Source organism: Platichthys flesus, chromosome 24, assembly GCF_949316205.1.
Source record: "Platichthys flesus chromosome 24, fPlaFle2.1, whole genome shotgun sequence".
NCBI lineage: Eukaryota > Metazoa > Chordata > Actinopteri > Pleuronectiformes > Pleuronectidae > Platichthys > Platichthys flesus.
The window spans coordinates 11,190,278-11,202,420 of NC_084968.1; the positions used below are offsets into that span (position 1 = coordinate 11,190,278).

General features: G+C 49.7%; 1 protein-coding gene across 1 annotated transcript in view; it reads right to left on the bottom strand.

The window, feature by feature from the left end:
* Window positions 1-11,624, bottom strand: part of pcdh7b (protocadherin 7b) — a 72,836-nt gene extending 61,212 nt beyond the window's left edge. Inside the window, exon 1 of the mRNA XM_062383434.1 lies at window positions 8,020-11,624. Within this exon, the coding sequence (XP_062239418.1) occupies window positions 8,020-11,094 (3,075 nt within the window). The 5' untranslated portion in view covers window positions 11,095-11,624. The remainder of the gene's footprint in view (window positions 1-8,019) is intronic.
* Window positions 11,625-12,143: the final 519 nt, after the last annotated feature.

Below are 12,143 nucleotides of genomic sequence, written 5' to 3' on the forward strand. Positions count from 1 at the left end.
AAACCTGCCACTGATTTATCATCCGAGACAAGAATGTGTCAAAATCAGGTTTTCAAAATCTCATTCGAAAACCTGAACATTTGTTTTGGTTTATTTTGTGCTTGGAGAGTTTTTGTTTAATCGAATTTCTTTCATGGAATTAACACATAAGCCCCCCCCCCCCCCCCCCCCCTACCCCAGTAATTTTTTACTATTGCACCCTGGGAGAAACTGTCAGGCCGAAACCAGCAGTCATCATCATCCAACCCCGAGGTGATTTCAAACTCGACCGAGACTGTAACCCCATTCACATTTTAATTGAATCACTGGTAAGAGAGCAGGTGCAAAATAAAAAATTAGCACCCCCCCCCCCCAAAAAAAAAAGTCCTAAAAAAGCGCTGCATGGCCAGACTTCATATTCCAGTGGATCTGATAGCAGATGCCCTGTGAGGCCGCTCGTAACTCCAGCTGCCCCGTGACCTTCATTCTCCAGCGGGCAGGAAGACTCCTCCAGCCCCTGACAAGATTTATCGGGCCCCAGGCTAATAGCCTGCTCTCTGCCAGGTAGTGCTCTGTCAATACGGGGGGGCGGGGGGGCTCCCCCTGCTAATTTTGCACACGTCTGCAAAGGCTCCGGTGCAGGTGGTGTGTTCATGTCAACACTGACTGGGGTTTAAGTACACGTCCCGGCCACAGCGGTGTCCGATAAACAGCCCGGTCGGGGCAGAGGAGCTGGCAGTGCCTTGCTCGAGGGTGGGGGGGGAGATCGCAGACCACTCGAGCTTGAACGGAGGGCATGGGGGGTGAAGGTGGCGTGACGCTCTAGCCTTCGGGGCTCCGTCTTACGCATGTGTGTGGAGGGTATATGTAATAACCAGACACACATACAAATATAATGAACTGCATTCCTTGGGTAAACACGGCAGCACCGGCTCTCACACGCACACACACACACACACACACACACACACACACACACACACACACACACAGGATATTGAAACCCTCTCAGGCATGTCGCGGGGCGTGTGCCTGCCGTGGATGATGGAGAGGCTGAACTGCGGAGGCCCCCGTTTGCTCTCCTCTGCAGCCCTCACAGGACACACACACACACACACACACACACATGCGCACTGTGCACCCACACACTTTATCACAACCTAACACATGTACACACGCATCAACACAGTGAGCGTACCCGCGGAGTAGACTTGCACAAACTTTTTTCACAAAGGTCCCCCCAGGCTGTGATGGATGGTGGCTGAGTGCTCCGCCTCCTGTTTCATACACATATAATCTCATTTGGGGCCACACGCCGGGGGCCTCACCGAAACAGGGCTAACAGAAGCAGTCAAGCTGTCCTCTTCCTCCCCTTCCCCTTCCCCGAGTCACATCCATTATCCTCCGCTGCTTAGCAAATATGTATGAGTGCTCCCTGTTAATAAAAAGGTAACGTCCGTGGATTGGAAAAGCACACAAAGCTTCCGGATGCATTATTTATCCTGGACCGGTTTTCTTAATGTGTCTCTTAAGCAGCCGTGAGATCTCTCAGCGCGTCTTAATATTTCAGCGGCTTCTTCGTACAAAAGGAGGGGAGGTCAAAGTCAAACGGGGGGGGGGGGGGGGGTTGTATGTGCAAAGAGAGAAAGAACAGGTGCATGTCTGTCTGAGACAAAAAAGAGTGGAGAATCAATGTGAACCTGAACCCAGGGTGAAGGTTGTACCTTATTAAATACGCTCCAATTACACAGGTGGACTTGTTAACCCCCCCCCCCCCCCCCATCAACATCACAGTGTCGAGAAAAACCCTCGCCTGCATTTAATTGTCAGCTAACGTGAAAACATAGAACAAAATGTTTGTCCTCATTCAGAGATCAAAATCAAACTCCTTCTGTTGTGTTGTAATGTGAGCGTCTCTCTCTGTGTGTTCTTTGTTTTCACAGCCGACCGGTCTGGGTGTGCGTGTTCAATCTCAGGGCACGTGAATTCCTCCCTTTGAACCCTTTCGGAGGTGGACACGCTAACCTTCGCCTCTCGTCCTCACCTGACGTCTCTCAGCGCTCGACTGTAACCACACACCTGGAGCCTGTTGTTTGCTTAACTGATGTCAAGCAGCCAAATGTTTTATTTTGAAAAGCCACCGTCTTTAGAATGAGATAAACTTCAACAGAAAACGTTGTGTGTGGTTAAACGGAGAACAAGCGGTGACATAATATGATAAGTGAATTCAAAGGGAGAGAGCGTTTCAGGAGTTTTACTCTGTTTTGCCTTCATGCTAATTTCACGTATTGATATGTTTTCTTTTGTGCTTCTTTTAGCTCTAACGTCTGTTTGAAGCAGATAAAACACCAAAGATCCACATTATACAGAGTCAGAACATCCAGCCGGGCTTCTTCTCTCAGACTGGGAGGCCACAGGAGGCCAGGGAGCCGTTGTGGCCGTCGATTCTCGCGCCGCGGTATCGGTGGTTGTATTTATAACCTTTAATAAACGAGTTCATTTCGCAATAAGGAGCTTGGCTGCCAGAGCAAAAGGTGGCACTCAGGGATAAATGATGGACCAATGTGTCTGGCTTTCATGACACTTATTCTCATCTTCACGAAGGCCGCGGGGGTGACACCGCGGCGTGGACCCCTTGACGGGGGGGGGGGGGCACGGACCCCGCTGGCAGTTCCCTTGACATCCTGCACCGGTGTGAGCAACGCTGACAGCGAGTGATTCATCTGATTCATCACAACGTTTCCGCCACAGTGAGGGAGTGAAAAGATAGAGACACACACACACACACACAAACAGATAAACCCTAAACAGAAACTTTGTTCATCAGAGAATCCGTTGGAAACAAGCAGGAAATGCAAAGAGCCCCTCCACCACATGTTTGAAATTTGAATCCACATCAACGGGAAAAAAAACGGCTGTGTGACCATTTTATTGCAAAAACAACAACAACAAAAAATCACTTTATCATGGAACCGACTGACAGTTGCAGTGTCACAGTAAACAAATGGCTCATATTCCTTCCTGGTTACCCCCCCACCCCCCACCCCCTCCATCCTCCTCCTTTCATCTACTGTCTGTGTCTTTCAACATGTTATTCCGTGGCTTCTACAGATTTAATTCCATCGTGAGCATTTGTTTTCCATCGGCACATTTAACGTACATACAGAAGAGATAAAAGAAGACAAACTGAAATACAGTACATACACTCCACGCCCCCCCCCCCCCCAGCCCCATAAGTAGCGTCCTCTATATTAACATATTAAGCAGGAACCGTGGAATCCAGCTCCAGCCACATCCCTGACTCTCTCACTCACTCAATCTCCTCCATTTCTGCCATCGTATCAGGTAAATCTAATCCTGAGATTAGTAATTGCTTGAGAGCAAATGCATTCAAATCACCAAAACCAAATTATAGCAGAAAACGCCGCCCGCTGCAGAAAAAAAAAGCCCGCTGCTGGTATTACTGTGCACTCTCCGTCCTTTCATTTTCCTTCCAGAGCATAAACAACAAAACAGAAGCCTAAGCAGCCATATTGAATTAAGCCCGTAATGGATCCCAAACAAATTTTCGATAAAATTAGCCACAGTCGGCGGTACGCGGCCCAACACAAAAGACGAGCGCTAATGACAATGTGGCGATAAACAAACCAGCTCATTGCACATAATCTCATTTCTTACTAAAACACAAGATTTCCAGATTGTGTTTATTTATGTTTTAACCCTTTGCCATCCGAAAGCTGGATATCTGTAAAGCTTGATTCTAAAGTTTGCTCTCTTCATGTGATCATCAGCTCCTCGCTTGTTTGACTTTCTCAAACACAGATGAGCAAATAAACATTCAGTTTCTCTGCTTGCTGCAAAAGTGAGCCGGCTGGAATCATGGAGGGTGACCAAACACGTTTAAGCTCATGTGGCACCTCTTATCGAGTAATTATCTTATCGAGCTCGATGAGTGACTGACTGCCACGACAATTTCACAGATAGAATCACACGAGCGGCATCGGGGGACTTTGGTGGCTGCAAATCCCAAGACAGGTGCAGAGGGCGGAGGCACGGCTGCTTAATCCGGTGCACACCAACCGAAAAGCACCTGAAGTGTTGGGGTCACTCCGGCTCTGCAGGTTTAAACTGGGTCAGTTGTGGCTTTTCATTGGTGTTTAGGCAGCTACAGTTTGTAGGGTTGAAACAAATTAGGCTCCAGGCAAAGTAGCACATTTCCATATTGGTTTCCTGATCTGCCCTTCGAAACCTGCAGGACAATCAAATCTTATGTTTTGGCTACAATCGCCAACCAGGTGACTCCCATTTGCATGTGGATATTGACCGGGAGGGAGGGGGGGGGGTGTGTTTGCCCTATGCAAATCAGGTGTTTTGAGGCCGAGGTTGTAGCTACGAGGCGGCGCAGGAGGAACAGCTGGCCAGAGCACGGGAGGTGAACACAGAGGGCTAAGTTAAGGGCAATGTCCAGTTATGCTTGCTGCATCAAACCCCCGAGGCAAAATAACCAGGTACAAGTTCACAGACTGTGGGGGGGGGGGGTGCTGGTGCTTTGCCTGCCCTGAGGGCCTGTGCTCCTCCCTGGGCACGGAACACAAGCTGCCGAGGCTCGCGGCTGATTAAAAGTGATCCACCTGGGCACCGGCGGCGCTTTGAAGTGCCGTGATAAAACAAACGCCTGATGGCTCGTGATGACACGGCGGCTAAGTGACTCCCTGCCGTCGGCCGGGCGGCGTTTATTTTCTCTGGCACCGGATGGAACAGACGCTACTGCCATAAGTAATAACGTTAAGTGTGCTGTTAAGTGCAACACACTACTCATCAGGCTTCAGATGCAAACGGTGGGCACAGGTATGTTAAAAGAAGATGAACCAAGATTAATATGGTAAAAAAAATATGGTACAAAATATGAATAACACAAGTTGCAATGAATTAAGCAGGAGCCAGAGGTCAGCGGATCCCCGTGTTTCAGCCGAATCAGATTTTTGGAAATGAATCATTAAGATTAATTGCCTGAGGTGTTGTGTGTGCTAAGTAGTTGTGATGTTTTGAATAGTGTAATAGTGCGATTCTTTTTTTAAAGTCTGACTCCTTACACTTCTTACACTGTGGGTGGAATGGAGTCTCATTTAGGAGTTGTCTAATAGCTGCTTTACACTGTGATGACCAACGGGGGAAAGAAACACAACAATATCGTTGGTTGTGGCTTTACATCACCGGATCATCAGCATCGGTCACCATCTTTTCTAAACTCGTCTCAATCACTGTTCAAGTGTCTGAGGGGCTTAGAGGAAAATCCTCAGCTCGCCAATAAACAACCTCTGTTCCCTGGTTACCTGCCGGAGCAGGTTGCCTGAGCAGTTATTGGAAGATTAGACGGGTGAGGACTGAAGAAGCCAGAACCTGATACCTCAGAGATTACACTCAGCCCTCTTCTCTCTCTCCCTCCCTCTCTCTCTCTCTCCCCCTCCCGGTCTCTCTCTTTCCACCCGACCCCGAGTCCCTTGTGAAACAGTGGGGGCCATTCTCTACACCGCTAACAGGGCCGTCTTTCTTGTGCCTGTCTCTATCTCTTCCCACAGAAGGATAAAAAGGAGAGGGATTGTGGGTGTGGGTGCGGACATGTATGTTGTGTGTGTGTGTGTGTGTGTGTGAGAAAAGAACACACACAATGACAAATACCCCTTATCAGCACGTGTCGTAAATCTTAAAATGGATTCAACCTCATTTGTGGCTAAATGCGATTCAACAAAAAAAGTCAAAATCTAAAAATAAACTGAATGATGCAACTAAATCTCAAAGAAGGAAAAATGCTGTTACCTACTTTCAAAACAGCAGAAATACAAAAAAACATATTGATGTTATTCCTTCACATTTTCTTCTACTGATTAAATTCCCTTTACTGAGGCACACAAGTGTCCTTGAGTGTTTTGTTTTGCCTTTAGCTTTAGTGGCACTTACCTGACGACATGAATATTTTAGATGCTGCACGACCGCTTCACTACTTAATCCACTACAGAGGCTGTTTAATGCCATAATTGAAGCACCTGAACACACACCTTCTCTTCAATCAGCTCTCTTGTGCCGCCATTAAATCACGCTCGGTTCAGCCCTACTGAATCAACAGCCAGTCTTTACCGAGCCCGTGGGACGTAAGAGGTAATTTAAATATCAGCTAGTTATTGTATATTAAAGAGCTAACAGGCCACAACACGCAGCAACCACGGACGACAGTTCCCAGTCAGCCACTACACACTTTCATTAGAATTTAAGTATTCAAACAAAGTGCCCCCAAATCACAGGATAACACTCTTCATGGTCAGTGCAGACTGAGTTTTGTCTGAGACGCTGGATTCTAACAAATGCACAGTCCATAAAAGTTACTGCAGCTTTAATGTGGAGAGTAAATAAATAATTATATAAGTGGAGCATAGTGACACACAATACATGCTGCTGCCGCAGCAGCAAATAGAGTGCCCTTTTAATTATGCACGAGACATCGGAAGGCAACAGCACTCCTCACACCCTGGGAAGCAGCTCAGTGAATACACCATATTAGAAGCTGTTAGGGAAGAGAGAGGAAGAGGGGAAGTGAAATGATTTGAGAGGAGACATAGCAAGAGGCTGGAGAGAGAGGTATATATAGAGAGAGGAGATTAAAAAAGAAACCACTGCAAGAAAAAAAGAAAAAAGACATACAGGAGCATTGTGAGGGGCAAGATGTGGTGGAGGCTGAAAAACACCGAGAGGAAAAGGAAAGACAGCAGGACAGAGAGGCACTCAGGGATGTACTACACAGGGCCAGAGGAGAGTTTGAAGGTGGTGGGGGGGGGACAGAATATAAAAGACACAAAGATATCTAGAGGAAAACTAAAAAAACAGAGAGTGAAAAGAAAGAAACAGTCCAGAATTCTAAAGGAAGTAGCTGCTGACACCAAGTAAAAGAAGGAAATCAATAATTCATTAGAGCGCCGTAGAAATCACATTAAACAACAGTGTTCTGCTTCCGGGGGAAAACGCAGATCAGCTGACTTCATGTTTATGCATGAACTTGTTTTAGTCGCTGTGGCACCTGAAAGTGCAAAAACTAAATAAAATAAACTGCAGCCGAATTGTTACAAAGCCTGATCTGATGAAAGAGCACATTTCCTCGAATTTGAATGCCACACTGTGCCACCTACACAGAACAGGAGTATAACAGATGAGAGAGAAAGAGAGAGAGAGGGGGAGGGGGGGTGCAGGTGGAGGCAGGTGGAGGATGGCAGAACACATTAAATACGAAGAAAAAAAGATAAGGGAGTAAAAGAAAACCGAGGCTTAATATGGGAGGTGATATAAAGATGTCAGATTTCACTGCTGGGTCAATGAATTGATGCAGAGCCTGAAGTGCAGAAGAATGTTAATGTGACTTCCTGGCCAGATGTTCCCACTCAGGCAGAGACTGTAAAAAAAACTGACTCACACACCTTACAAAGCCATGTTTGTTCTGCGTTCAACCTACGACTACCTTTCTCTCCTTTTCTGCTTTTGTTATTTCTCTCCCCCCCCCCCCCCCCCCCCCCCCTCCTCCCCTCCCTCTTTCTTGAGAAGAAAAGGTGGCCTTGTCAGGGCAGGGCCTGACATGGCTAAGTGTGGCCAGAGCCCTGCCACACTCCCCCTCTGGGATAGAACAGCTGCAAACCAAACCCTTATGTGAGCAGTCGGGAACAGTCGCACACATCTCTGCCTCAACACACGCCACGCGACGACAGTGACAAAGTTTGGACCTGTTTTGGTCGAGTGGTAACACAAAAAAAAACCCTTCCGTGGCTAATCGGAACCTGACTCTTCCCCTTTTCAATATTACATGTGAATGGCACTCCGAGCCACAACAGATCAATACCGCTAACTTGACACACATTAGCACCATAAAGGCGACAAGACTACTGAGACTAGCCCTGTCAGAAAGCATTATGGTAGAGAGAACACTGAGAGGAAGAAACAGAAGACATTTAAGAGTAGTGAAGGGAAGGGGAGGGGGGGAGGGAGGACATTTCTTCTTACCTGTTTGTTGTACTTGTTGATGGTTTGACTGCTGTACTCGGAGCAGTGGTCAGATCCAAGGGAAATGTTATCTCCGGTGCCAACGAAGGTGTTGGCCGGGGGCAGGTCCTGAACGGCCTGGTGCTTTTTCCCAGCTGTCGGCGACTGCGGGTGAAGCTGGACAGTGGGGAGCGGCGAACTGGACTTGTAGTGCCGGGCCAGATCGGGGCTCCCGGGCCCTCCGTTGACCGAGCGGTAGCGGCCCATGCCCGGACTGTCGGACAGCTTCTCGTTGACGCCGTCGTAGCGCTGCCCGTTGGGTTTGGAGGCCTCCACGGTGACGATGCTGCTGTAGAGCGGCTGTTTAGATTTCAGTTTCTTCTTGTCCTTCTTGGGCTTCTTGGACTTGTCGTGCTGCTGTGGCGTAAAAAAGTCCTCGTGGTCTTTTTTGCCGGCCTCGTAGCCGTTCTTGTTCTTGGGACGGCAATAGCGGGCCATGACCACCACAAGGATGATGAGGATGACTGTCATGATGCCGGAGACGACTCCGATCACGATGCTCAAACGCTGTTTGCTCAGGTCATAGTTGGGGTCACCGGCGATGTTTGTGTTGAGAGACGTGCTCAGGCTCTTTGCCACCTGGGCCTCCACGACTGTAGAGTTATAAAGAGTCTCATTGACGAACACGTGAACCAGTGTGGTGGTGGTCTGTGAAGGCTGCCCCCTGTCGCTCACCTGCACCACCAGTCTGTGGAGGCCATAGTGCTTCACTTCCAGCTTCCCCACCAGTGAAATAACCCCAAAACTGCCATTAATCTCAAACAGCTTAAAGGGGTTTCCCCCAATGATGCCATAGCTCAGTTCCGCATTGATGCCGGTGTCAGTGTCGGTGGCTATGACTGTTCTGACCACTGTACCGATGTTACTGGAGGGGGGGAGAAGGGTGTAGGAGCTGTTTACGGGGAAAGTGACCATGGGTGCATTGTCATTATCATCCATGACAAAGAGAGAAACCGTGGCGGTGGCGGATCTGGGGGGATCACCGCCATCCACAGCTTTGACTCGGAAGGTGTACGTCGTCTTCTGCTCTCTGTCAAAGGACAGGGTGGAGAAAATAGTCCCAGTGTCGTTTTCAATAGAAAAGATCTCCTCCTCCTCTTCAATGAAAAGACTCATCTCTGCATTCCGGCCTTTATCTGCATCGATGACTGTGACCATGCCCACGGGGCTGTTGGGCTCAAGGTTCTCTTTGACATAGAAGGTGAACACATCCTGCATGAACTTTGGCTCGTTGTCATTCTTATCGGCCACAAGGACGACCACTGTAGCGGAGCCCTGAAGGGTGTTTACGCCCTTATCTTTGGCTATCACTTTGAATTCGTAGCGCTCCGTTTGCTCCCTGTCCAGGATGATGTTGACTCGGATGTCTCCGCTGTCTGCGTCGATGGAGAAAATCCCATTTACTGATGAGTCGAGGGAATAGGCAATTTCAGCGTTCTTCCCACTATCTGCGTCTATGGCTGCCACTGTTGTCACCCTCTCGCCAGGGGCATTGTTCTCTGGGAATGACACCTCAACGACGCTCTGGCTAAAGATAGGGGGGTTGTCATTAGTGTCCCCGACTTTGACGATAACAGAGTTATTACTCGCCAGACTCGGGCTTCCAGAGTCCACAGCCACTATCACCACATTGTATTCCTGTGTGGCCTCGTAGTCCAGCGGTGCAGACGTGTGCAGGAAATATTTCTTTTTATTCTGCTCCCCCTCCATTTCACTGGCTGGTTTGAGCTGGAAGGGCACATCCCCCACCACTGTGCAGGTCACAATCCCATTTTCCCCCTGGTCACGGTCTGACACCTGCACTAAGGCGATGGGTGTGTCCACCACCACGTCCTCAGCCACATTTGCCACGCCGTCTTTTAAGAAAATGCGTCCAATTTTCCGTATCTCTATGGCAGGGACGTTGTCGTTCTCATCCCTAATGTTCAGCACCACGGTGGCCTTGTCCATTTTGGGCGGCTGGCCTCGGTCACGGGCCATTACCGTGAACCTCAGTTGGCTCACTTCTTCACGGTCAATGCGGTGCAGCACACTCAGCCACCCCGTGCTCTCATCCAACCTCAGCAGCCTCCTCACCGACTCCGTGGCTGCCCCGAACACATACTCGATTTGACCGTTGACCCCCACGTCTGCGTCCGCCGCCTTGAGCTGGAGGATGGGGGCCCCCGGGGAGCTGTTCTCCGGCAGGTCCGCCTCGTACACGCTCTTCTCGAACCGGGGGTTGTTGTCGTTCACGTCCGTTATCATCACCCTGAGAATGGCCTGCGAGGAGCGAGGGGGGTCTCCTCCGTCCCTGACGCGCAGCGTGAGCTCATAGGAGTCTCTCTGCTCCCGGTCCAGGGCCCCTTTAATGATGAGCTGGGGCTGCTTCTCTCCGTCGGTGGTGTCAGCCACCTGCAGTTCAAACACGCTGCTCCTGCTCGCTCCTTCATCGAACCTCCTCTTCCCCGGGTACGAGTCCCCGTTGGAGCCCAGGCGCCTCGAGTTCTCCCCGTTGTCCTGGATGAGCTCGTATCTCTCTATTCCGTTTCTGCCAAAATCCCTGTCTGTGGCGGTGGGCAGCAGATACAGGGTTCCGATGGGTCGGTTCTCCTCCACGGACAGCGTGAGGACAGGGGACGGGAACGACGGGGTGTTGTCGTTGATGTCTAATATGATGACTTTCCCCTCGAACAGGTCGACCCAGCTCTGGGCTGGTCCGATGACTGACACCTCGAAATCTATAAAACACTCGTTCTCATCGAATATCATCTGGCACTGCTGCAGCTTCTCGCGGTCTATCCGCCGCTCGTTGGTGCTCAGCTCACCTGTGATGTTGTCTATTTTGAAGAAATCGGAGCCGGACTCCAGCGTGAACGTGACCTCCCCGGACCCGGCGACGATGCCCAGGTCGGCGGCGACGTTTCCCACCCTGACATCGGCGGGTCCCTCCTCGGCCAAGCGGTACCGGAGCACTTGCTTGGCGGCGGGCTGATTCACGAGCTGCAGGATGAGCAGGCAATAGAGCAAATAGTCCACTGCACCAGTAGTCCTCATGGCTCCGCTTTTAAAGATAAATGTCCCGAAAAATTAAAAAAAGAATGTAATCACTGGTGGAAAGTCCGGAATGTCGTTTTTCATTCAGAGCGAAGCCCTCGGTTTGCGCAAAGACTTCATCCTCCGGTCGACTTCCGACATCGCTCCTGCTGCAGTGAAAAGCAGCAAGTGCACGGGCTTCCCTCTCTCCTCTGCCTCTTCCACCTCCGGAGCTGGATTGCTCTTTTCTTGTGTTGGTAAAAGAAAGACCGCAATGGTGTTGAAAAAGAGGAAAAAACCACACACTCACACACGCGCACACACTGTCTCTCTCACACACACACACAGACACACGCACCAGGGAGGCTCCGTGCGTCCTGGACGGTGCCACGAACGGGCCTGGGTGGATTTTATGCGCGTAAAAGCCCAAATGTCACATCACCAGAAAGTGGCATCGGTTCCGCGTCTCGCCGTTTTACGCACAGTCTGTGGTAATAATCTCTTTTTTCCTGTACGGCTGAGGCTGCAGAATATTCCTCCTCTCCGATGATATGTCCACGAATGTCAGAGGATCATCTAAATGCCCGCGCGTGCAGTTTCACAAACTCATCAACTCTCCGATCTCCGAGGACGTGGATGTGAAATCACCTGTCCGGCTTCCTCTATCCCTCCTCTCTCTCTCTCTCTCTGTGTGTCTCTCTTACACCTCCGAGTCACTTGCAGCCAACAGGGCTTGTATAGTTCTCTCTCCTGTCTTTTTCTCTTTTTGCGATCCAACTCCACAACGCACAAAAAAAGCGAGATTCAGGGTTGCGTTTTTTTCCAAAACCAAAAATACAAAAACTTGAGAAAAATGTAAATCCGCTGTAGTTCTTGTTTTCAGACGTCGGTTGAATTCCTCAGTGCGTCCGGTAGTTTCTGCCTGTTCCGTCACCTGCAGACGCGCCGCATGTGTTGGCAGCCCCTATCTGCAGCACTGTGAGAGGGATCCACAAATGATATTGCAGTCTCTCTCTGCCTCTACCTCCCTCTCTCCCTCTCTCGCTCTCTCTCTCTCTCTCTCTCGCTCT